General features: G+C 39.8%; 1 protein-coding gene across 16 annotated transcripts in view; it reads right to left on the bottom strand.

Annotated features, from left to right (window-relative positions):
• The window catches only part of znf827 (zinc finger protein 827), a 145,214-nt gene that overhangs the window by 81,321 nt on the left and 38,068 nt on the right, over positions 1–25,825 (bottom strand). For 9 of the 16 annotated variants that reach the window (XR_011354068.1, XM_069926332.1, XM_069926334.1 and 6 more), the window contains exons 2-4: positions 8,786–9,799; positions 6,344–6,516; positions 2,816–3,302 (exon numbers count right to left, since the gene is read on the bottom strand). Coding sequence is in view for 15 of the 16 variants with exons in the window: in XM_069926332.1 (XP_069782433.1) it covers positions 2,816–3,302; positions 6,344–6,516; positions 8,786–9,799 (1,674 nt within the window). In the remaining variant the exon portion in view is untranslated. Of the gene's footprint in view, positions 1–2,815; positions 3,303–6,343; positions 6,517–8,785; positions 9,800–11,128; positions 11,208–11,392; positions 11,465–13,784; positions 14,106–21,588; positions 22,048–25,825 lie in introns of those variants that run through there. The other 7 variants (XM_069926329.1, XM_069926324.1, XM_069926327.1 and 4 more) reach the window with 4 other exon arrangements.

Below are 25,825 nucleotides of genomic sequence, written 5' to 3'. Positions count from 1 at the left end.
AGCTGAGTACTTGAAAAGCATGTCATCAAAGTCTATGAGACAAGTGCTGAAAAATGAGATTAGTATAGATAAGTACTTGATAACCAGCACAAAATCAGTGGGCCCAAGGATTCGTTTCAGTACTGCTGAACTCTTTTGACTCCATCACTAGATTTTTGTGTCAAGTCTCTGAGATGGAATTTGTATCCATTACTTTTTGATTCAGAGATATGATAGAAAAAATTAAAAGTTAGTATCCTGTATTTTAGGACAGGAGCTAGGGAATTTGCATAACGGGTGCTGGTAAAGGGAACTTCACTCCTACAGAAAACAAGCATTGGCTAAAATATCAAAAAATCTGCACTCGTAGTTGACAGATTACCTCGAGGTGGTCTGCCTTAACAGGTTGTTCATTTTCTATAGCCCATTGTCCAGCAAAACTTTCACAAGACAAAATCTTGCATGAGGAGTCCCTCTTTTCAAGACAAAAATCAACTGCTATCTGTTTGAGGAATCAACTTAAGAGGCAGCAAAAAATAGACATATTTATTTCCTGCACCTCTGGATATTCCAGGTACTTATATATTTAGAAAAATACACCACAGATGCAAGAACAAAATTTGGAGGCTCTCAATTCTACAGCAACTTCTATTATCCAACACTACGGAATTCTCCCTGCCCCTGCATTTTAGCTTTCACATAATCTACATTTAGATATCTTGGACTTCTCATGATGGATTTTCATAATTTTACCAGCCATTTAATCTTGGTTTTGATACATTCAAAGAAAACTTTTGAATATAGGATAACTAATCGTTCACATCACTCTTTCACCCCTCCCCATCTCAACTATAACTCTAAACTCCTCTGAAAGACTTAACATTTCAGTGCAGTAGGAGTTGTGCAATAATGCAATAATGTACAGCATAATCTTGTAAATTGCAATAAAATCATGGGAAAGCTTATACCCAAAACAAATACTAAAATTGGTAAGTTTAAAAGTTTCAACCATAGTACTTTTAAAAATAATCAGAACTATTTATGTGAATCTCCCTTCTCAACCCATTTCTGACTATCGGTGCAACAATGCATTTAAAAAGCATGTTGTTTTAAAGAACAGAATCACAGGTAAATTTTTCCATGTACTTAAGAATTGCAGGTGTAATGTTGTAGGAACAATTTTCACATCACACACTGACTGGTTTAACATTAAAAAAGGTAAGAATTATTCTGGCTCCAACATGTACATCTATAAAATGGTATCACTGTGGAACGATGGTGTAATTGATGCTCCCACATGCGTGTTATTGATCATAAAGTGCTATTGTAAATCTAGTCATGTACACAATTTGCAAAATGATTCTAAAAATGTCACCTATTTATGATTTTTATTGTGAAGTGGAGTACCCAAAATTAGGACCTCTCGAATGATCCCACTACAAATTCAACAGGTTCAAATTCTATTGCATTGTGGGCCAAGGTTTAGCAAGCTATTTCCAACATTCATGTCAAATTTAAAATTAGACAGACACATCTGATAAAATGAACTCTTTCAACGCTAGAATATGTGCAACAAAGGATGATACTGAACACTGCACACATTATTTGACAATGTAGTAAAAGTTTGGAATCAAGGTATATTACTCTCAATCATTACATGTGTTCAAATCTTGTCTACTTTATCAGTTTATAGATTCAGTATTTTAATTAACTGATGAATCATAAACATGAAATATAATTACAGGAAGCCAAGTGTGGGATAACAAGTCAAACACGCTATCACAAAGAAAGTTCACCAGTGTCTATACTTCATGAGGAGTTTGAGGGGATTTGGTATGTCACAAAAGATTCTCCAAAATTTCTACAGGTGTACTGTGCATAGCTTTCTGTCTAGTTGTATCACCATCTGGTATGGAGGTGCCATTGCAAAGGGAAAGAACACCAGAGACAGTAATTCAGCCAGCAACATCACGGGCACCAGTCTTCACTCCATTGAGGACATCTACAAGAGGCGGTGTCGTAAGAAAGCAGCCTCTGTCCTCAAAGACCCCCACCATGCCCTCTTCACATGCTACCATCAGGAAAAAAGGTACAGGAGCCTGAAGATGAGTACCCAGTGGCACAAGGACAGCATCTTCCCCTCTGCCATCAGACTTCTGAATGGACAATGAACCACAGACACTACTTTACATTTTCCTATTTTCTTGAACTGTTTATGAAATGTATGATATTTGAACTGTGATGTTGCTGCAAAACAACAAATTTTGTGATGTGTTAATGACAATAAATTCTGATGTAAGATTTCTCAAGCAATTTGACATTTCATTAGGGAGTGAAATGGAATGAAATCACTGCAATAAAATTTACTTGATCAAGTGAAGGTTTGACATTTTACACTAGTACCAAAACATATTCTCCAACACTTCATAGTTTTGATTTTAATAAATAAATATTATTTTTATATATAGGAAAAGTAGGTTATTCCATATATTTTCTTTCTGTTATGTCAACTGATAACCAAAAGTAATAAAGCTTTAATGGATTAAAAAAGTCAACTGACCCAACTTCTTATGGTCATTTGAAGCTATTAATTCAAACTTCCACTACATTTTGTGAAAATTAAGTGTTTCAGATTTCAACTCTAGATGGTCTAGCTTACTACATTCAACTGAGGAACACATAAACCATTGCCATTTTTTTAAGGAAATTCACTAATAATTAAATAACATAAATTCACTAATAATTAAAAATGCATTAACTTTTAAAAAAAAATCTTACCATGTTTAAAATAACAGACAAAAACAATGCTAGATTTAGACAAAGTAAAGTGAAATACCCGATAAATTCAGAAGAAAATTTGTTGCAGAAGCGTCTTGGCCAAAACGAAACACTTTTTGGGTGGCTGTCAGGTCAGAAGGCTCTGAAGGATTTGCTATACCCTGTTGTATTGCTTTTGGCTTTTTGCCAAGCCCATGACTCTCTGGCAGTGACATATTGATGACATTCTCGTCAATGGGTTCCTCTTTAACTGGCCTCAATGGAACAGCAGTTTCCTTGTAATTTTCTGGCATTGTTTCATATACAAGATGGTCCTGAATTTTTAACTTATTTCCAAGTAGTCGTGTTCCCTCATTCTTATCACCAGCCTCATTAGAAGGTAGCCTTTTGACCTCAGGTTCCGCAATCTCTTCTTTGACCTTCACCTCTGTTCTGGGAAAATGCTGATGACAGCGCATGTGGAGTTTTAAACTGAAATGACGAGACGAGGTGAAAGGGCAAAGTTCACAGTGGAAAGTTTCTCCTCTGTCCTGATGCTGATGAACCTGGTGATTGACAAAGTTTGTGAAGGGAACAATAGAACATAATAAAAGCTTTAGATATAAACTGTTACCCTCAACACCTCCCAATCAAACACACAGGCACATTTTCTTCAGATTGTCACTTTAGTGAAAGAAACACCTCATGGCAGACAAAAAAATCAAATGAATGGATTGAATCAACGCGGTGCATTTAAAGCCTATAACTATTTGGTGCTTCATTGTTAATTGATTATCTGTGACTTAACCTAGTCTCACCATTTAAAATAGAACAATCTATCTGGAAAGAAAATGGAATACAGGGTTTTGTGATGTCAATTAAACAAAAAAGAAAAATATATTATACAGAAAACAGACAAGCATAAAGCTATTCTTTCACTTTTCAGGGGTTTAGGTGGGTCAAATGAACATAAAAGAATCCCAACATTTGATGAGTTTATAAAAATTTAAATGTGGAAAATTGGCTTGAAATACCATTGAATAAATTTTGATTCTTACTAGCTTTCCCCAATTGCCATCTCACATGCAAATTTTTGTTAATATCACATTCAAAACCCAAGTTTTAGAGTTCTTTATTAAGCAAAAAGAAATGCTAATCCTGTTTTGTAAACTTATGATACTATTTACTCTTAAAACAGAGAAGGAAACAATTTGGCAATTGATTCCATAGAAATTAAACTGATTTCCCACTAATTTTCCTGTAATCTATTCTCCCCATACAGTCTCTTCTATTCCCCCAACTGCAACATTTTAGCACTCACCTCCCCAATACAAGCAATTTTCATGGCCAATTCACCTACCAGCTTGCTTGTCTTTGGGGTGTGGGAGGAAACAAGTGTACCTAAAGGAAATGCACAAGATCACCTGTAGCATGTGCAACAGGAGCTCAGGGTTAATCTGAATCACTGAAGCCAAGAGGCAGCAGCTCTTCTGCTGTGCCACTGTATTTGGAAGAGAATTTAATAGCAGCTTACTGAAAAGAGCGCTGCTTTGAATATCTTAATTTTATTTGAAAAAATACTGTAGATGCTGTAAACCTGAAATAAAACAGAATATGCTGAAAGTGGTATCTGTGAAAAGAAGAAAAGGAGTTAATGTTTCAGGTCAGAGACCCTTCCTCAGATTTGACCTCACACTTGAAATGTTACCTCAATTTCTCCTTCCATGGGAGCTTTCGGGCCTGCTTAGCATTTACAACACTTTTTTTGTTAAAATGCATAAATGTATGCATGAACCTTAAGATTATGGAGGAATAAAATGAAATGCCCTAAAACAGGCTATTTTGGTGGCACCTTGGCAATTAAAGGCATTTATACATCATGTTGCATTGTCTGATACTAAAGGCTACCCAGAAATAAACCTGATTTTTTTTAAAACATCTTCTAAACTGCTGAAACTGAATATGGTAAACTCCCCTCCTTCCCCCCCAACCCTAAAAAATTGGTTAGACCACACTTGGAATATTGTGTTGAGTTTTGGTCACCTCATTACAGAAAGAATGTGGAAGTTTTGGAGAGGGTGCAGAGGATATTTACCAGCATGTTGCCTGGATTGGAGAGTGTGTCTTATGAGGCAAAATTAATATTTTTCTCTTTGGAGAAAAGGAGGAGACTTAATGGTGGTCTACAAGATTATGGGAGGCACAGATAAGGTGGACAGCCAGCACCATTTTCCCCAGAGGAGATCTGTACAAGGTGTGGGGAGGAAAGTTTACAGGAAACATCGGGGCAAGTTTTAAAAAATATTTACAGAGTGTAATGGCTGCCTGGAATGCATTGTCCAGGTAGCAGTAGAGGCTGGTACAAAAAGAAAATTTAAAAGACTCTAAGACAGGCACATGGATGTAAGAAAAACAGAGAGCTATGAGTGTGAGGTTGGGAAGATTTAGTTTGTTGAGTAGGTTTATATATTTCAGCACATTGTGGGCCAAAGGGCCTGGACTGTACTGTGCTGTAATGTTGTATATTCAATATTCTTTCAGCTCTCCATGATAAAGGTACTGCAAATAGTCTCTACTCTGATTTTAATTTTTCTAATTTGATCAAGATTGAGAAAGAAGTAGTGGAAGAATTCAGGAAGTACCCATGGTTCATCCTAAGGCTTCTCATTTGGAATATCATAAATGTTAAATAGTTATTCTGCACAGTAAATTTATTCATGACTAATACTTTTAAGTCACGTGAAATAAAACTCAACTGACTTTCAGAGATACTCAAAGAAATAATACTAATTTTCTCCAATTGTTGACAAAAGGCTACCTGCTATTTCCATAAAATTAAACTGTATTATTTGAACAACCAATTTATTCCTGTGGTTCATTTTACTTCAATATCTTATTAATCTGGCAGAATCATGAAACTCATCATAAAGTGGATATTAGTTGCTTAAAAGGCTATAATCAAGTTTAAAATATTAATTTCAATAATTTCATTCCAATGATTTGGAGTTTGCTAGAAAGACAGCTGATTTTTTTTTCAAATTGCATTAAAATTAATGGCAAATAAAAATTTCTTTCTTCCCATTTCCCAACATCAAATATTAGCTACTTGCTCCGACATTACCCAATTAAATATATATTGTGGTGTTGTATGTTTCAACACCTTCGAGAATGTGGGATAGAGGGGTGTATATAAAGGTTAAAGTAAAACCAACTCTGCTTTATTTTGTTGTTACTTCAAAGCTTTTGATACTCACTGAGCCTAGGATTTTAACTCGAATTAGTCTTTTGTCAGGGTACAAGATAATAAAATTTCCCTCAGGAGAGCAGCTTGGATGCAAGCTTTTCCATTTTTCAAATTAGGTTTGAGAGCATCTATTTGTTTGCTCTCATTACAAATTTTTTAATGAAGTTCAAAATAAAGCTACCACCTCTTCTTTGCCAAATTTAAAGGCACTTTTTGATAAATCACTTTCCAGGTTTGAGGTGGGCTCTGTTTGAATATCTCGGTAATGGTCAACAGTTGCTTCAGTTACTTCTCTTAATTTACTTGCACTATTCCAAAACTCACTGAAGTACTGAAAGCACGAAGAGAAATACTCATTCATACCTTCATGTGTGATTTCAGATTGTCCTTGCGTGCACAGCGGAATGGGCAGAGTGGACATTCGTGACTCTTTAGCCCTGTGTGAATCACCATGTGCCGTTTCCAGTAGCTCTTGCGTTTTATAACCAAACCACAAATGGGACATTGGAAGGATTTTCCTCCCTCTTCCTCGGAAACTGTCAAGTAAAATAAAGCTTAGAGTAGTTTCTCTGGACTGCAAATCAGGCAAGAGGTTTCAAAGATATCCTCAACTCAGTTATTGAAGTCCACTCCTATTTCTTTTTACAGCGTATATAAAGCATCTCCAAAGTTTAGAGTTGCAAGCAAAAGTAAATACACTGAGATCAAGGATGAAAGATTACAACAGCCACAGCAAAGGTTTAATCATAAAGCAGGTTCCAGAAAGAGCTTAAAAGGGGAGGGAATTGTGTATGAGTAAAAATATTTCACAGCATAGTTATCATCTAAACCACAAACTGTAATTAATGGTGGATCTTGAGGGGAAATGAACAGAAGGCAAGATTCTAGAGCTTAAAAGGCAAGCAGAAATTAGGGTCCAAATACTGTGTATATTCATGTAATAGTTGAGGTTTGGGGACCAATTTGCCAAGTCAAATTGGGAGCGGGAGTCAACGGTTACACAGATACTACTTTTGATCACGGTTAAGTACCTGAGATGCTCAAAGTATTGGGAGCTCAGATGGCTGAGACCAGGTGGTAACTCAGGCAGTTGGGAGCTCGGATGGACAGGCAACTGGGGTGACGGTTTGTAGTCAGAGCATGGATGGGTGGGCGACCAGGGCTGGGACATCAGGAGAGCGGATGGACGGGTGAGGCCAAAGATTTGGGGGGGAGGAGGGGGTACTGACTTTTACACGAGATGTACGTGATTTTTGCCACATAAAAGGGGGTGGAGGAGGGTGACTTTTATACTGGATTGACTATGGCACAAGTATATATAGATCATTTTAAATACAATTTTGGGGGAAAATCAAGACAATACTTCAGATTTGAGACAATGTAACCCTCAAATGAATGAATGAATTACATTTAAAATTTTTAAATTTAGATATACAGCATGGGAACAGGCTATTTTGGCCCAAGAGTTTGTGCCGCCTAATTTACACCCAAATTAACCTACATCCCTGGTACGTTTTGACCGGTGGGAGGAAACCGGAGCCCTCGGGAAAAACCTGCACAGCACGGAGAACATATAAACTCCTTACAGACAATGTGGGATTCGAACCCTGGTCCCAATCACTGGCGCTGTAGCGGCATTGCACTAACCGCTATGCCAACTGTGCCGCTTTAATTAAATGACAAGTTATTTATTTGACTTTAAATTCAACAATTTCATACAACTTGCTTTTCCTGGTCATATATCTGAAATATTAACTCAGTTGTCCTCTTGCCACAAACACAGTCTGATCTCCTGGGTATTTCCAGTATTCTCCATTTGGTTTTGTGTTTCTCTTACAGCTCTGACCTTCATTTTACATATTTAATGTGTCCCTTCCATCTCTAACTGCTCTTTATAATCAAGCACACAACTCCATAAACATTAGGTTCACCTGAGCAACCCTGCCTTCACCCTAATCCATCCCTTCCCTGTTTTCTCTCAGAACTAACTTGTTTTCTCACATTCTTTGTGCTGATGAAGGGTCTTAGACATGAAAGATTAATAATTGTTCTTTCCACAGATACTACTTGACTTGTTGAGTGTTTCCACCATTTTCTGTTTTTAAATCAGCAAATATATTAGTAACAAAAATGCAGCATTGTAGATAGGCAGCAGTGTTTTTTGAGAATTTATGTAGTGGGAGGTTAGCCAATTGAGTATTAGTCACATCTGGGCATGATGAATTAGCCACAATTGGGTATTCAATTGCAGATGAGTTGAAGCAGTAGTAGGACAGATGGTTGAGAAACGAAGGTATTTTCCAACAATGATTCAGCTTAAGATAAAGGGAAATAAAAATGGTGCATACAGAGTTGATGGTGAGTGTTGAAAATGTTGTCTTTGTTGTGCCAACATTACACTGCATTAAAACATATTTATTCAAGATGGATATTGAACAAGCAGCCTACTTTGTGAGATCATGTGAAGATGCCAATAATAATGCTAACTCAAATTTCACTACGTATTCTGCATCAGCCTCCACAAAAAGGAAAATTTTATCATACTGCATCACTCTATCCAACATTCATTGGTCTTTAATCTCACACACACACACAAACACAAACAAAAGGGTTGCCTTCAAAATACACTTCTTGTGGAACTATGAAAACCTTCAATGCAGTTCCCCCCTTAACTTTAACATCAGAATATCACGAGATCTGAAAGTCCTTCAAAATAACACGCAAATCTGTGAAACACAAAATGTCATTAAAAAACAAATATCAAAGCAAAACTATTTTCAGATTTTAATTAGAATGTATTTTTACCTTGATTGGCAGGCTTCAGAGACTTGAGTTTGGGTGCAGGCAACAGCAATTCCAATGGAGCTGATGGAATCAATTTTTCTTGTTTCACTTCTAGAGACTTTAAGGTATCTCCTGGAATCAGTTGATCTTTTCTCTCAACCAACATATTGCCAGCAGCTCTCGCTGCGACTTCTTTTAAGAGGGCAGCTGATGAGGTCATTGAGGCCAAAGAAAGGAAAGAACTTCCAGGACGCTTGTGACCTTGAGCAGAAGACTGGCTTCTTTCACTAACTTTTTTTGAGAGTGCAGCCAGTGCAGAACTAGCTGATTGCTTTTGTATAGGACTATAAGGCGATGAATATGGACTAAATCTCATGGGCTCCTCTACCCTTGAAAGACTTTTGTCCAGGCGAACTGCATTTGCAGCAGCTTTAAGTTTCTGTGTGGCTGAAGTAGGTGATAAGCTACAAGATGATGAACTCTGCAACCAAATATCCTGGTCCCACATAAAGTTGTTACTTGGACTAACATTATTACTTTGCTCCTGCTTAGCAGCTAACTTCCTAGCAAGAACACTTAATTGTAGTGCATGAGGAGAAGATGGTGATAAAGGCAAAGCTGAAACAAGACCATCGACAGTACCTTCTTTTTCCTTCACTCCCTGACCAGAACTGCTACTGATTGGCCCAGCCTCCAGCAGTCGTCTCAAATTGCTACTCATGGGTTTGTGCAAAACATGGGATCCCATTTCATGTAACAATGGTGATGAAATAGGTGACAATACATCCTGCTTTCCCAAACTGTCTCGAATTTGATCATTTTCAGAGGGTAGCAATTCCAGTGAGTTTCTTGTTGGAGTTGTGCTTCCCGAGGAGTTATCTGGAGAGGTTTCTTGTTCTTGCACCTTTTTTCCAGCTGACACATTAAGGTCCTCTTGTACATCTAAATAGGATACTTCAGAAGGAGTTTCAGAGGCATTTCCGAACCAATCCTCTTCTTCACCCAATTCTTCCCCTGCCTCTTCTTCATTTCCATCTTGAAAAGAAATTGGGAATTGAACAGAAGCTGAGACATGGTAGCATCATTAAAACAACTATTATTTCTTGTTTAATATACTTATTTTCTAAGAGATATCGTATTAGCCTAACTTTCCTGATATCACAGAAGAAAACAAGATTATTTGATTTTATCGACACCACTATCATCCAATCATATTTAATGTGTAGATTTTTTTGTTGGCTTACAGCTTTATTCAAACATGTATGAAAACAAATATCTCAACACCTAACAATAATTAGACCTTCAACTGGAGTAATATGTCCAATTCTGATTTCCTTTCGGAAAGATGTTAAGGACTTGCCTGTTCAAAGACAGAGACACGAAAATTATGAGTCTAGAGGAGGGTTGATAAAAAGGCGTTCAAAACTTGAAAATGGTTTTGAGTAAGGGTAAAAAAAGGAGATACAATTTCCAATGACTGCAAGGTCTGCGTCCAGAGGACACAGGTAACTGATAAAAAGAACAAAGACAAAAAGAGGTTGATGAATAATTATACAACAAATATTGTTATGATTTGGAATATATGAACTGAAAGGGTGCTGGAAGTACCATATATTTCGGCATATGTCGTCGTAAAACCCACAAAAAAATCACTCACAAAATGGGGGGGTCGACGTACGCCAGATATACTTATGAGACCTTAAATTTAGGTCAAAAATTGTTTGACGCCAATTTGGCATCCAAGTTGACCCTGGAATCGCCAATTCGATGTATTAGTCAATCTTGGAAACACCTCTCCACTGCTGGGCACCACCATAACCCACCCAGACATTCTACAATTATAAAGCCCAAGGTTCCTGCTCCTACCCGAGAGCCTGAGATTGCTGCTCCTGTCCGGTAAGCCAAGGTCACCACTTTTGTCACATAGGCCGAGGATGCTACTCCTGCCACACGGCAGAAGCGGCGACGTCGTTTTCTGGAGGAGTGGCGACCTGGTTCTCCTAGCAGGGGGTTTCCACTCCTGCTGGGAGAATAAGATCGCCACTCCTGCTCCAGAGAACAAGGTTCTCGCTCCCACCGGGAGAACAGCTGCTACAGCTGTGTAGGTCCGAGGTTCCCTCTCCTGCCAGGAGAACGAGGATGCCACTCGTGCCACGTAGGCAGAGGTTCTCACTCCTGTCCATTAGGCTGAGTGTTTTTTGAACTGTTTATTTTTACTTGCTTACGGTAATTTACAGCTTTGTTACTTGGTGATTGGGGTGTTTTAAACAGAAACAGCCAGAAAATGGGAGTTGACTTATACGCCGGATATACCATAAAACCATTAAAATAAGGGTTGAAAAAAAACAAAGGGGTTGGACCTACCTTCTGGTCGACTTATACGCCGAAATGTATGGTAAATTCTTTGAAAAGGATATTGCATGTACGGTATACTCATAAAAGGCTAAATGGAAAGAAATGGAACTGAATGCACCTTTACTTTCAAAAGCTAGTCAAGGCACAGTGTGCCAAATGGGCTCATTTTGTCTCTAAAGATAATACATTTCTAAACAGCTGAGCTCTTTACCAATAGATTAACATTTGCTAGATGAAAAAAGAAAGGAAACATTTCTTAAAATTCATACTCACTGGAGGAATACTATTGGTATTTGAATCAGATAATGGCAATGTATTGATAATGTTCAATATCTTATGTTCATGCTGGCAATGGTAAAACAAAGGTAAATAAATCATCTTTAATTAATGGCTATAGAAGAATTGGGAGTTATATAATCTTTACAGTAGTCAAAATCACAATATATAGGGTCACACCTGCATACATTAATCTCTAGTCAAAATAAGATGTGTTTACATGATTGCCCTTTTGATCTCTTCATAAATATCACAAACATCTACTCATTATTCTCATCCCGTGAAAGAACAAGGATCACAGCTGTCTTTGGATGAGGATCTGTAAAATCCATGATTCAAAATTCCCAGAAAAGTGATTTTCTTAATGTAAAAGAATGAGGCTTTTCTAAAGGAAAAATATACTTCATCGAGTGAACGACACTTTCCCATCTCTCTCAAAAATAGGAAATGACAACAGCAAAGTCTGACTTGCCAGAACTCAAAGAAATGGTGCAGAGAAGTCATTATTATTTGATGCTTCCTCACAATCCAATCAAAAGGATTATTTTCAGTGGTACAGTGTGAAAGCAAGCAAGGAAGATACCAGTTAGTAGGATGATGCTGATAGGTTGCATTATGACGCTAGAAATAACCCTCAACAGCAGGTCCATGGTAAGGACAATGGAGAACTCTTTTTGCCGAGTCCAGATGATGTGAGTGCTCAGTGTACAACTGTGCTATCTAATGCAATACATGTACCTTTCATCAACATAGGGAAATTACAACCCATGGCATTAATTATCAGCTCAGGGTGAAAGAACAGAGAACATTACAGCACAGTTATGGTGTGACGGACTGAGAGGACCCCAAAACCCAGCAGCAACAGAAATTCACCATGACAAATGGTTACTTCAACAAAAGTTACTTTTAATTTTCTTTAAACACAACTTTAACTTATTACTATTAACTTAACCTAAATTAACCCATTCTAATTCTAAGTGCATGTGTATGTAGTGTGTATAAGTTCAGAAAAGTTCTTTGATTCACAGTCCAATCTCACTTCTCACTCCTCCGAGTTCACTGGTTGCAGACAATTCCAAAACATTATACAGCCAGCCATCTCCTCTTGTATGGATCACAAGGGCTTTGAACAGGCTGAATAAAGAACTCACAACCCGTCTTCAAAATGGGGTTTCAAACAAGCTTCCAAAAGCCACTACAGAAAACCAGCAGTCTCTCTCTCTCTCTCTCTCTCTCTACCACTCGAGAGAAAAAAAACCTGTTTGACTCTCTTTGCTTGCAGAACCACACGACTTTCCTGGAACAGCAAACTCTCTTCAGACAGATTGTGGTAAATCTCAACACCATACACATAATTGTTAATAAGTACTGATTCCCAGACTTAGTTTTAGGCAAGGGACCCACATAATCCACAATAACCCTCGTGAAAGGTTCCTCAACAAAAGGAATAGGCTGCAATGGAGCTACTGGAGGATCCTAGTTAGATTTCCCCACAACCTGACAAAGGTGACATGTCTAGCACCAATTTACAACATCCTCATACCATGCCAGAAGAATTGTCTCAAAATCTTATTCATGATTTTCTTTACACCAAGATGACCACTCAAAGGTGTACTGTGGGGGAGATTTAAAATTTCATTTGCGTAAATTCTAGGAATGACCACCTGATGAATCATCCCCACTTCTCATTAGCAGGAATATCAAGATGTCTCCATTTCCTTATCGACAATTCACCCTTCAAGTAATATCCACAGGCCATTTCTTTAATCTCCTGTTCACCTATTGCTTTGTCCCTTAAATCAATAAGATCTGTATCTGTCCTCTGTTGTTAAATTAACTCTTTCCTTGACAAAAAGAAATCCTTACTCTCACAATTACCCTGCTCTTTCAAGACTATTTCAGAAGCACTTAGTAAGTCTCCATCAACTGGATCTTCCTCAGCTCTCATCATTTTCTCAGAAAAAGACTTTGTTACAGCACATGCAGGATATATCTTACAATCTATTTCAACCTCATCCTAACTAGGCTAATTTGTTAATCTTAAAAATGACCCAACTTTATCCTCTACCAAATCATTCCCTAATAAAAAATGAGACTCCTTGCATGGGTAACTTTGAAATAACTCCTACAACTGGTTCTTTAACTAATTCTGAATTCAGCACTATGTTGTGAAGATATACATTGACTCTACCTCACCTCCAACACCTCTAATCAAAGTCATCTCCCCTGTGTTAAGTCTTTTCATCAAGAGTTGAAACATTCTCCAACAACAGTGACTGAACAGCCCCAGTATCTCTAAGAATTTTAACTGGAACCTGTGATTCTCCCTCCTTTACTGAAACCAAGCCCTCTGACACAAAAGGTTTGAAAACATCCGTAACACCCTTACCAGGTCTGGAACATCTGTTCCCCTTAAATTCAACTGTCTGAATACATGCTTCTGGTAAAAATTCCTTTTCTTGTCTCTTTTTCAACACTAAAAAATACGCAAAAACATGACCAGGTTTCTTACAAAAATAGCATACAAATCCAGAAGTTCTGTCCTTTCCCACCTTACCTTCATCTTTTCTCTTAACATTCTCCAGAGATTTAATTTCAGGCTTGCTAATTAGTTCCACATTAACCCTCTGAAAAAGCTCACTATTCTGAAAATTTTTTCTGTGAATCAGGGAATATTCATCCGCTAACCTTGCTGTTTGCTGCCACGTCTCTCTCATCCAGGTATAATTTAATATAATTTGGAAGAAACCTTTTAATTTCCTCAATTAATATCAATTCTCTCAATCTATCAAAATCATTATTTATTCCTTTTTCCAGAGCAAAATCCATATAAGATTGATTATATGTTTTCACCAAACTCCTACATTTTTGTCTTTATGCTTCTGGAACCAACTCATAAGCTTTCAATACTGCTTGTTTAACAGTATCATAATTTGCTACTTGTTCTGTTGTCAAACTAGTGTATGCAATTTGTGCTTTTCCCTTCAATACACTTTGAAGAATGAGGCCATTTTTCTTTTTAGCCATTTTGAACTCTCAGCAACCTATTCAAAAAGCTGAAAATATGTATCTATATCTCCCTCATCAAAAGTAGGAACTAGATTTACCTCTCTACTAGCCAAAAACTCTCTCCAGGAGTTATAGCCTCAATTCTCTTACCTCCCTCTATCTCAATTTTTAACTCTCCAATTGAAACCATCTGTCTCTTTCAACATCCTTCCTCCATTATTGAACCAATTCTATCTTGTATTTCCTTTTCCAATTTCTTCTGCCTAATATATTCTCCGTTTTTCAGCCTCCTCTGACATTTTATTGTTTCTGCAACTTAAAGTTCCGTTTCTCTTTCTTCTCCCACCCTCCATTTCGCTTTCTTCTCCCACCCTCCATTTCGCTTTCTTCTCCCACCCTCCATTTCGCTTTCTTCTCCCACCCTCCATTTCGCTTTCTTCTCCCACCCTCCATTTCGCTTTCTTCTCCCACCCTCCATTTCGCTTTCTTCTCCCACCCTCCATTTCGCTTTCTTCTCCCACCCTCCATTTCGCTTTCTTCTCCCACCCTCCATTTCGCTTTCTTCTCCCACCCTCCATTTCGCTTTCTTCTCCCACCCTCCATTTCGCTTTCTTCTCCCACCCTCCATTTCGCTTTCTTCTCCCACCCTCCATTTCGCTTTCTTCTCCCACCCTCCATTTCGCTTTCTTCTCCCACCCTCCATTTCGCTTTCTTCTCCCACCCTCCATTTCGCTTTCTTCTCCCACCCTCCATTTCGCTTTCTTCTCCCACCCTCCATTTCGCTTTCTTCTTCCACCCTCCATTTTGCTTTCTTCTTCCACTCTCCATTTCTCCAATTCCAAATGAAATTCAATAGATCTATCCTCCAGAAAATGTTCTCTCTTTATCAACAAATTTTCCCTCATCTATATATTTCACTATAATCCTCAGTATTTGCATTTTCTTTGTCCAATGCTTGACTTCAGTCAGTTTTAATGCCTAACAGTGACCATCAGTTTTTCTTTCCTCTTGTTCTACAGCTCTGCAGGTGATGGTTGTGACAAAAATGTACTAACATCCATTGCTGCTGTTTTCCACATACACACAAGCTTTAAATTAGCTTGGAAAAAACAATTAACTAATGAATCACAAAAACTCCAAAAGTTTAAGATCCCAAAACTCCAATATTCAATCTGAAAAGATGATCCCCCAAATGTGACGGGCCCAGAGGACCCTAAAACCCAGCAGCAATAGAAATTCAGACATATGGTTACTTAAACAAAAGTTACTTTTAATTTTCTTTAAAAATAAAAACAGGATCAAACTTTAACATATTACTATTAACAATCTAACTTAACCCCCTTCTAATTCTAAGTGTACATATATGTACAATGTGTGTACAAGTTCAGAAAAGTTCTTTGATTCACAGTCCAATCTCACTTCTCACTCCTCCAAGTTCACTGGTTGCAGGCAATTCCAAAACTGTGCACAGAATTTAACATTTATGAATCTTCAGCACGCTTTGGTGCTTGAAAGGTAAATGGTTACAGCTCAGGAAGGTTCTTGTCAGTTTTCAGAGTGAGATTTGTTGCTCGTTGGACACACACAAATTGATTCCTTCTGATCAGCCACTTCAGTGCCTTGCCGAAGAAATCTGCCCCATCAGGGTTTTCCAGATGATAACTTTCTTTCAGGTCACCACAGAGTTCCTTTTCTCTTTCCCTTATCTCAGGTGAAACATTATACAACCAGCCATCTCCTCTTGTATGGACCACAATGGCTTTGAACAGGCTGAACTTAGAACTCACAACCCATCTTCAAAATGAGGTTTCAAACAAGCTTCCAAAAGTTATTGTAGAAAACCAGGAGTCTCTCTCTCTCTCTCTGTCACATTTAGATTTAAAAAAAAAACCTGTTTGACTCTCTCTGCTTGCAAAACCACATGGCTTTCCTAGAACACCAAACTGCCTTCAGACAGATTGCGGCTCCTGACCCAATCTTCTGAGTCCATTCATCTGCTGCTTTCCAAAACAATAATCCATTACTCCCCAGCATGTCCAATTAACACCTACTTGTGAAGTCCTTCAGCAAAACAGTTTCCATTGTCTTTACAAAGGCACTGGGAGCCTGGACTGTCTGGCCTGAGCACAGCTCTGGCATTTTAAATGAGATCTGTGTTGTGAAGTGTTTGTTTATGACCTACTCTTAAAAAAACCCAATTTATCTCCTTTAAAACATATCTCTATATAAAATATAACAATCTGTCACAACAGGCCCTACCTACAGCCCTCAATGTTGTGCCAATCCAGATATTACTTTAAAAAGTACTAAACCTTCCCCGTCCCATAACCCTCTACTTTTCCTCCATCCATGTGCCCAAAGTTTCAGCTTTCACCACCATCCCTGGCAAGACTTTTCAGACACCCAAAACTTTTGGCATAAAAAACTTACCCCATGTCTCCCTAAACTTCCCTCCTTTCACTTTGTACACATGTCCTCTGGTATTTGCCATTCCTGCCCTGTGAAACAGATGCTGGCTGTCCACCCTATCTATGCCTCTCTTAATCTTGTAGACCTCTACTAAGTCTCCCCTCATCCTTTTACACTCCAAAGAGAAAATACCAACTCTGCTAACCTTGCCTCATATGATTTGTTTCCCAATCCAGGCAACATCCTGATATATCTCCTCAGCACCCTTGCCATAGCATCCATATACCTCATATAATGAGGCAACCAGAACTGAACACAATACTGTGTGGTCTTACCAGAGATTTGTAGAGTTGTAACATAACCTCTCTACTCCTGAACTCAATTCCCCTATTAATGAAGCCCAGCATCCCATAGGCCTTCTTAGCTATCATACAAATTGTGCGGCGACCTTGAGGGATGTATGGATTTAAACCCCAAGGTCCCTCTGTTCATCCACACTCCTGAGTAACCAACCATTAACCCCATACTCAGCCATCTGGTTTGTCCTTCCAAAATGCATCACCTCATACCTATCCATCTGCCATTTTTCCGCCCAAGAATGCATCCTGTCTATATCCTCTCATAACCTTCAGTTCCATCCACAAGTCCTCCAACCTTCAAAGAGCAGGGGTCCCAGAACAGATCCTTGCGGCACTCCACCAGTCACAGACATCCAGACAGAATACTTTCCTTCCTCTATTATTCTCTCCTTTCTTCCTGCAAGCCAATTTTTTTTTTATCCATACATCAAAGGTTCCACTGATCCCATGCCTCATGACTTTCTGGATGTCATGGGGGACCTTGTCAAGTCCCATATCTACTGCCCTACCCTCATCAATTTCTTTTCTTACCTCCTCAAAAAATTCAATTAGGTTCATGAGGTCACAAAACCACGCTGACTATCCTTGAGTGGACTGTACTTCTCCAAAAGCTCATAGATCCTATCCTTAATAATCCTCTCCGTTAGTTTGCACACCTCTGACATAAGTTCACCGGTGGTCTATAATTCCCAGGATTCTCCCTATAACATTTTTTTAAACAAGGGGACCACATATGCTATTTTCCAATTTTCCGGCACCTCCTGTGCAGCCAAAGAGGATTCAAAGATCATAGCTATTGCCTCTCCTCTCACTTCCCAGAGCAGCCTGGGTATATCACATCCAGCCCTGGGGATTTATCAATCCAATACTTCCTCTTTCTTAATCTCCACATTGTCCAGCACCCAAGCCTGTTCTATTCCATCGTCATCCTGGTCAAGGTCCTTTTCTCTTGTGAAAACTAAAGCAAAATATTCAATTAGGACCTCCCTAACTTCCTCCACTTCCAGGCACGTGTTACCTGCTTTATCCTTTCATTCTCATCATCCTTCTGTCTTCACATAATCTAGAGTGCCCTGGTGATCTCCTTAATCCTCATGCCAAGGCCTTCTCATCCCCTCTTCGAGCTCTCCAAAGTCCTTTCTTAAGCGCCTTCCTGGCTATTATATACATCTCATGAGCCCTTCCTGTTTCCTTCTTCCAATATCTAATATATGCTTCCTTCTTCCTTTTGACTAGTTGCCCGACCTGTTTTGTCAGCCACAGTTCCCTTTTGCTACCATCTTTTCCTTCTTCCAATGTGACAACCCTATCCTGAACCCAGCATGTGGTTCCTAAACTTCTTCCACGTTACTTCTGTCCTTTCACAACTGTTTCCAGTGTACTCTTGCTTGTTCCTGCCTCATCCCTTTGTAATTAGCGCTTCCCCATTTTGTCTGTTTTTATCCTTTTCCATAGCTACGCTGAAGTTAAGGGAGCTGTGATCACTCTCACCAAAATGTTCCACCACTTGAGAGGCCCACCACCTGACCAGGTTCATTATCCAGAACTAGATCCAGTATGGCCTCTCCTCTTGTCATTTTGATTTGACAGACTAGAAGTTGGGGGGGATGGGGGGGTAGAGGAAGGTTTCTTGTTACACAGGTTACAGCTATTTATGCTTGTCTCACCCATGTATTTCATATACTGTTTTATGTATTCATCTTTTACTGTACGACTTCAAATTGCAATCATATTGTAGTTTGGTGTTTCGGTTTTGTTCTGTTCAAGCAAATATTAACATAATATTAGGAAGTTCATGAGTTTTTAGATGTATTATGGTGTTTATACTGTCTTCCACACCACTCGTAGAATCAATCTGTCCATTTGAATAACTGAATAAATTAGTTGATCTATGAAGAGGAAATTGAACATGATACTCAAAAGGTGAAGCAAAAATATGTTTTTAAAATGACAACACCACGATACATGAACCCTGGGTCCAGAAATGCCACTTTCAATAAATCTACTTAAAATCCACCAATAAACATCAGAACTTCAATTATAAAATGACAAAACTGTTATTAGTTTGAAGTGGATTTCTACCTTGGTGCATAAAAATATTAGCAAGCAAACAAAACACTATGATATCAGGCAGTAAGTTCAAAGATGTGCTTGGGTAACATCAAAAAAAGTTTGATTTGAACCCATACTATCAATTTACTTTCTGTATTATGATTCTTAAAGGCCTACATTTAGCCAGAAAATAATTTTAAAAAGTAGAGAAATAATCATTTATTAACATTACACGACAGATGGAAATAGTGTCTTCTTTGATGTTGGGTGAGAAGTCCTGCAGCAAAAAATACACCAAGAGATGCAATGACTGTCATTTTTACCTCCAAACCAAGAATAATATTTTTTCAGTGTATTTAACTCTCTAATCACTCTATTTGCTATTCATGAAATTACTTCCAAGCTCAAGAGACAAAACAGAAATTCTGCACAACACATTAATTGAATTGCAAGTGTGACCCTGAGTTTCTAGGATCTTATCAATACTTCACACTAATATGGGACTGCACTTCAAAGAAAACAATAAAAATTCAAGCTCATTTTTCCCCCTCCGGGGCTGTCCCTAGCCTTTTTACTCAATGGTGTGCAATTTGCAAACAGTGGCTACAATTATGCACGAAAACTGCTAACATTGGGCAGATCTTCAAGGAAATTTGATTCCCCTCCCCCCAAAAGCAACTTAGAAACAAGAGCCTGCAGAGTATACTCCTCCAATCGTGAATTTCACAGAAATGTTTTGACATTCATTAAAAAATCCTTTCATGTAGACTGACCAAAACTGCAAACAAGCTGAATTGTATATTCGTAAAAACAATTCAAACATTTTGAAAATGCAAATGACCCTAAATTTATTCTCTCCCTCAAGTATTTTTTCTCCTTGGAAATCAATGGAGTCGCAAAACCTCCGCCAGATCTAATCTAGTGCAGATCCAGTAGAACAGGGGTGTCAAACTCAAATTCACAGAGGGCCAAAATTAAAAACTTGGACTAAGTCGAGGGCCGAACTAAATATTTATTGAAAATTTTCAACAGCATCTGCATGTTTTCTCTTCTTGTAATGTTGTAATGTTAAATTTTAGGATATAACTTTAGGAGGATAATATTACAGGTCAGGAGTAGGTAGCTCAAGTTCACCCTTTGCTTGACCTGAGGGAAACATATTTGGTCCCTGTGGAGATGTAGTCAGCATTCACAGGCTGTGTCCATTTTGGCCTGCATCAGGACTCAGCATTTCCTGCTCACTCCTCAGGCTCGAGGCCTCTATTCACCCTCGACCCACCATCCCTCTACCTGACCAGTCCTTTACCCAACCTCTACTCACCTCTCACTCCACTCGCTCTGCCTCTACCCACCCCATCCTATACACGCCCCTCTACTGCCTCTCCCCTCAACCTGTTCCTCCCTCTACCCGTCTCTCACCCTCTAATCACCCCTCCCCTACTCGCCCTGCCCCTCCCCTTTTACCTCTTCCCTATCCACCCCTCCTTCTACTCATCCCTCACTCTAACTGCCCCTTGCACCACCATAACTTCCCCTGCCCATTACTCCTCACCTACACCCTCTGCCCACCCCTGCTTACCCACCCACTCAGGCCCAGCGCGCTGCCGATCAGCCTTTGCAGAACAGCGGGGGCCGTGCGCAGCCTGCCATGTCCGTCGCGCCGACAGGAAATCACAGGCGCTCACCAATCCGCCGCACCGCTCGACAGGTGGGAGAAGTGACTGGTTGTGCGGGGAGCCTTCCAACTGGCTTGCCGGCTGATGATATCGACAGACTTCTCGTGTTACAATTTTGTTTTCCCCGTTCTCAAAGTTTGCACGGTCAACCTGCAACACTCTTGCTCCCTCCACGTCCCGTGGATCTGATGCCCGGGTGTTGTTAGGATTCCCAGGAGAAGGTTTGTGGAACTTTACCATTCTGGATTCCTTTTTAGAATATTCTGGCCATCTTTTAAGGGGGGTGGTTTTAGGGGGGAGGGGATAGTTAGGGGGTAGGGAAGGATGTGCAATGAAGGGGGAGGATGGTGTGGGTGACATTACCAAATAACAGCACCGGTTCTCGCTGCAGGGCGGGCCACCTCTAATACATTTTTGAAATGATCTTGCGGGCCAAATATAATTATATCGCGGGCCAAATTTGGCCCGCGGGCCAGAGTTTGACATGTGTGCAGTAGAAGATTTCATAGCACAAATGCTAAGATCCTGCAGGTAGTTAGAGATCCACTGTCGTACTCAATATTTTCCCAGGGTAATGATTCTGTTGTTACAGGTACTCCCCGACTTGCGACCTATGCAATTTACATCCATTCTGCATATATGACTGATTTTAAAAATAGATGAATAGATTAAAAAATATAAAATTTACTCTTTTTCTGATGTATTTGACAAACTATAACAGGGATCCAGGACATGCAAGAGCCAAAATTGTGCAAACTTGTTCGTTGGCATCCTGGAGTCTGTAGGCTGGGAACTGCCACCTTGATTCCTGTGCACATGTGCAAGTCTTTGGTTGGTGCATTCATGTTGGGTTTGTGGATTGGAGTTCGGTTGGCGTATGTGCATGGGGTTCATATATTGGAGAGTTATGGGTGCGAATTCAATATCATCAGGGCACTCAACTCTCATGCATGCACCAACCAAACCCTGATACGCGAACCCCCTGCACATGCGCCAATCGAAGACTCACACACATGCACAGGAATCAAGATGGCCACGCCCAGCCAATGGACCCCGGGACTCTGACTAAAAGATAAGCATGGACCAGAATGTGGAAAGATTCTCCAAGGTCGATTGACATTCAGGAAGCCTGCAGTTATCGTCAAGTCTGCAATAAAGAAAAGATTTGATTAAAATCTTGCTTTAAGACTCCACGCGTGTGGGCAAAATTCTGACCCGCCCATTTCAAGATACAACTGATCCTTCAGTCCTAATTACAGTCATAAGTCGAGGACTACATGTTTTTAACTTGACTTGTTTTGTGTCTTCCACCTTTAGTTCACTTCCTCTGAGTAATCAATTCATTAAAACATTCAATTTTCCAATATCCTAATAATTGAAGGAACCAAGGAAAGCTAAACGCTGTGGAAACAATCACAAATATTTGGGATTGTAGCCACTGAAAATGCAGTGGTGGTTGATGAACGCAAAATAATGACACATGGTTGCAAGTAAATCAGAACTCATTTACTCGAGTCTCACACGTATTCTTTGAAAACATTGAACCACACACACCACATCATGATGTCCTGTGCCGAGAGTTGTAATCTATCTTTAACACCACCACACATTCCACCCCAGAAACAGCACATCACCAGGTAGATTTTTGGGAGGTCCACCCCAACATTGGACTGCTGGCTGTTAAATATGGGCAGTTTTGTCAACATGGGCAGGTTTGAGCCTGTCAATTGTGAATGACAGAGACTGCCCGGCAATGTCCAAGATCCAGGATGACCTTGTTCATTTTATTACTCTGTATGGTCCCTAGTAAGGCACCTGCAAGGGCTGTCCATGTGTTCCTCTATATATGAACACATATTCACAGTCCTTCAGTTCGTGTGGTACAAAAGAAACATGTTTTCCATGTGATGGTGGTGGTACAGGGGTTAATTTGCTTACCGTTTCCCTTAGTCTGCTCAGCAGCTTTTTGGGATCTTCATCTTTACTAGATCCATGTGGAATGAATTACCCTGCGACCACCAAAGGTGTGCCATATACAAGCTCTGCAGATGAAGTGTGGAGTTCCTCTTTTGGAGTTGTCTTAATGCTGAGAAACACCCACGGTAATTCGTCTGCCCAGTTGGGATCGTCCAAACAGGCTATTAAGGCTGATTTATAGTGACGATGGAATCATTCAACTGTCCCGTTGGTTGCGGGTGATAGGCGCTTGTATGATGAAGCCTAAAACCAAGCAGCCGAGATAAGACGGTCTATAACAAAGCTGTAAATTAAGGTCCTCTGTCAGAAATGATATGCGCCAAATCAAGGCACCCAGGAATTGAGGAATGCTCATGCATTCTGTAGAAACATTTGCCATGGGGACAGCTTCAAGCCATCTCGTAAACCTATCGATCACTATGAAGAGGTAGCAGTAGCCTTGTGAAATTGGAATTAGTCCCACAATGTCCATATGGACATGGTCAAAGCAGCAAGTTACCAGTGGGAAGGGTTGTAGTGGTGCCTTCATATGACAATGGATTTTGACTTTTTGACAAGCTACATAAGATCTGGCCATTTGCATGAACATCTTTCCTCAGATCATGTCAAACAAACCAGTCTGTAATCAGATGAATGAGAAAGACCATGGGTAGAATCAAAAATGCGGTATCTCCATGAAGCTGGAACCACTTGCCATGGATATCCTGTTGATACATTGCAAAAGAGCAGCTTGCCGTCGCCATTAATTTCCACATTCTTCCATTGTAGGTTGGTTATTGAGGTGCGATACAACTCCATCTCACCGTCTTGTGCCTGGGCAGCTGAGAGAGCCGCATAGTCAATACCGTGGTCCACCACTGATACATCGAGCGCAACTGAGCGGGAAGTGCATCAGCCACTACATTGTTTTTTTCCAGAAATGTGTATTATACTGGTAGAGAATTCTGAAATGAAGAATAACTGCCGCTGTTGTCGAGCAGACGAGGGCCCCAATACCTTCAAAAATGCGAAGGTCAAGCGTTTATGGTCTGTGAACATGGTGAAGTGGCTGCCTTCCACAAAGTAAAGGAAGTGACAGATGGACAAATATATGGCTAGGAGCTCTTTATCAAGGTGCTGTATTTTTCTCTGCCTCACGGAGGTGGCGGCTAAAAAATGCCAATGGCTTCCATTGTCCGTTGACATACTGCTGCAGAGCACCACAACAGATGTGTCTTTTGAAAGGGCTGGATAACTGAGAATGGTTGCTTGAGCTAATAGTTCTTTTGTCTTTATGAAAGCATTTTGACTTTTATCTGCCCACTGAATAGATTTGGCAGCAGATTGAACAGAGGATCATAACGTGAGCTGCTGCTGGAAGGAATTGATTATTAAAATTAACCATGCTCAGGAACTCTTGCAGACCTTTGACAGTGGTTGATCTGGAATATCAGTAATGGCGTCGATCTTGGAAGGCAGCAGAACCATGCCCTTGTCGGTGATTGTATGCCCCAGGAATTCTATGGACTGTTGTCTGAAAACACATTTATCTGGATTGATGGTCAGCCCAAATTCTCAAAGTCTAAAGAATGGACGCAGATGTTCCATGTGCTCTTCTTTAGTTTTACTGGTTACTAACATGTCATCTAGATAAATGAAGACATTGGCCATGCCACATCCTACTGCGTCCATTACTCGCTGAAAGGTCTGAGCTGCATTTTATAACTTATAAGGCATATGTAAAAGATCATGCAATCCGAAAGGGGTGATTATCGCCGTTTTCGGGTTGTCGTCAGTTCCACTGGCACCTGGTGATATCCGCACACCAAGCCCACTTTTGAAAAGATTTTTGCCCCATACAGAATCACTGAAAAATCTTGAATATGGGGAATAGGGTAGCAATCCGGTATAGTGGTGTCATTGAGCTGTTTATAATCTCCACAAGATCCCCACCCTCCGATGCATTTTTGGACTAAATGTAATGGAGACACCCATGGGCTGTCGAACCTACGAACTATCCCCAGCCCTTCCATTTTGTGGAATTCTTGTTTAGCTAAATGCTCTGGTGGAAAGTGACATGTCTTAGCATGAATGGGAGGACTCTTGGTAGAAATATGATGAGTTACTCCATGTTTCGCAGTAGGGGGTCGAAAACTGCAGATTTGTAATTTCGTGAAACTCTTCTACAAGTCTGGAGAACTTATCAACAGTCTTACACAGGGTTTGAAGGCATAGTGCAGGAACATGCGATTCTGCCAGGTGAATAGTTTGAAAGGCGGTACTATCCACCCTTTTAAATCCACCATGAATGAATGAGCTCAAAGGAAATCGGCCTGAGTAGCGATCATATGTAAATGTTCCCCTCAAACTGAATTCATTTTTTTTTGGTGCCGTACATAGGTATGTTGCAACGATTGACTGCTGTGAGTTAGAGGTTAGGAGTAGGATAACGCATATCAAAATTGGTTGGTGGAAAAACACTAACCTCCAATCCTGTGTCCACCAAATATTTATGTTGGGGTAGCTGATCCCAAACATATAAAAGGCTTGTAGATTTTTGGCCAACTGTCACAATCATCAAAGATGGTCAGCCAGGGCATTTCACTAGAACACACAGGGTGGCAGGCACCTACATGCATTAACAGTGGTTAAAAACACCAGGTGGAAATGTCAACAGGCTGGCTGCCTTACTTGAGACGTTGCCTCGTTATAGGAGCTGGTGTGTTGAGAGCATTGGCTTGGGAATAGTGTCAATAATGGAGGTGCTGGGTGACACAGTGAAATTGTCCAAGACCTTTTGGTGTGTTTTTTTTTGCCAGTCACAGGACGTAGGGCTCTGCAGCGAGTGTCCTGGGGTCTTCAAAAACAAAAACTCTACGATAATAAATTCTTATGTCTTCTGGCATCCTCTCCACGAAGAGCTAGTTTTTTTTTTGTTTTTTTTTTTAAATTTTTTAAATTTTTTATTT

This window comes from Narcine bancroftii, chromosome 3 (genome assembly GCF_036971445.1).
Source record: "Narcine bancroftii isolate sNarBan1 chromosome 3, sNarBan1.hap1, whole genome shotgun sequence".
NCBI classification, from domain to species: Eukaryota; Metazoa; Chordata; class Chondrichthyes; order Torpediniformes; family Narcinidae; genus Narcine; species Narcine bancroftii.
Note: the sequence above shows the minus strand (reverse complement) of the source record. Positions and strands in the feature narration are given on the sequence as shown.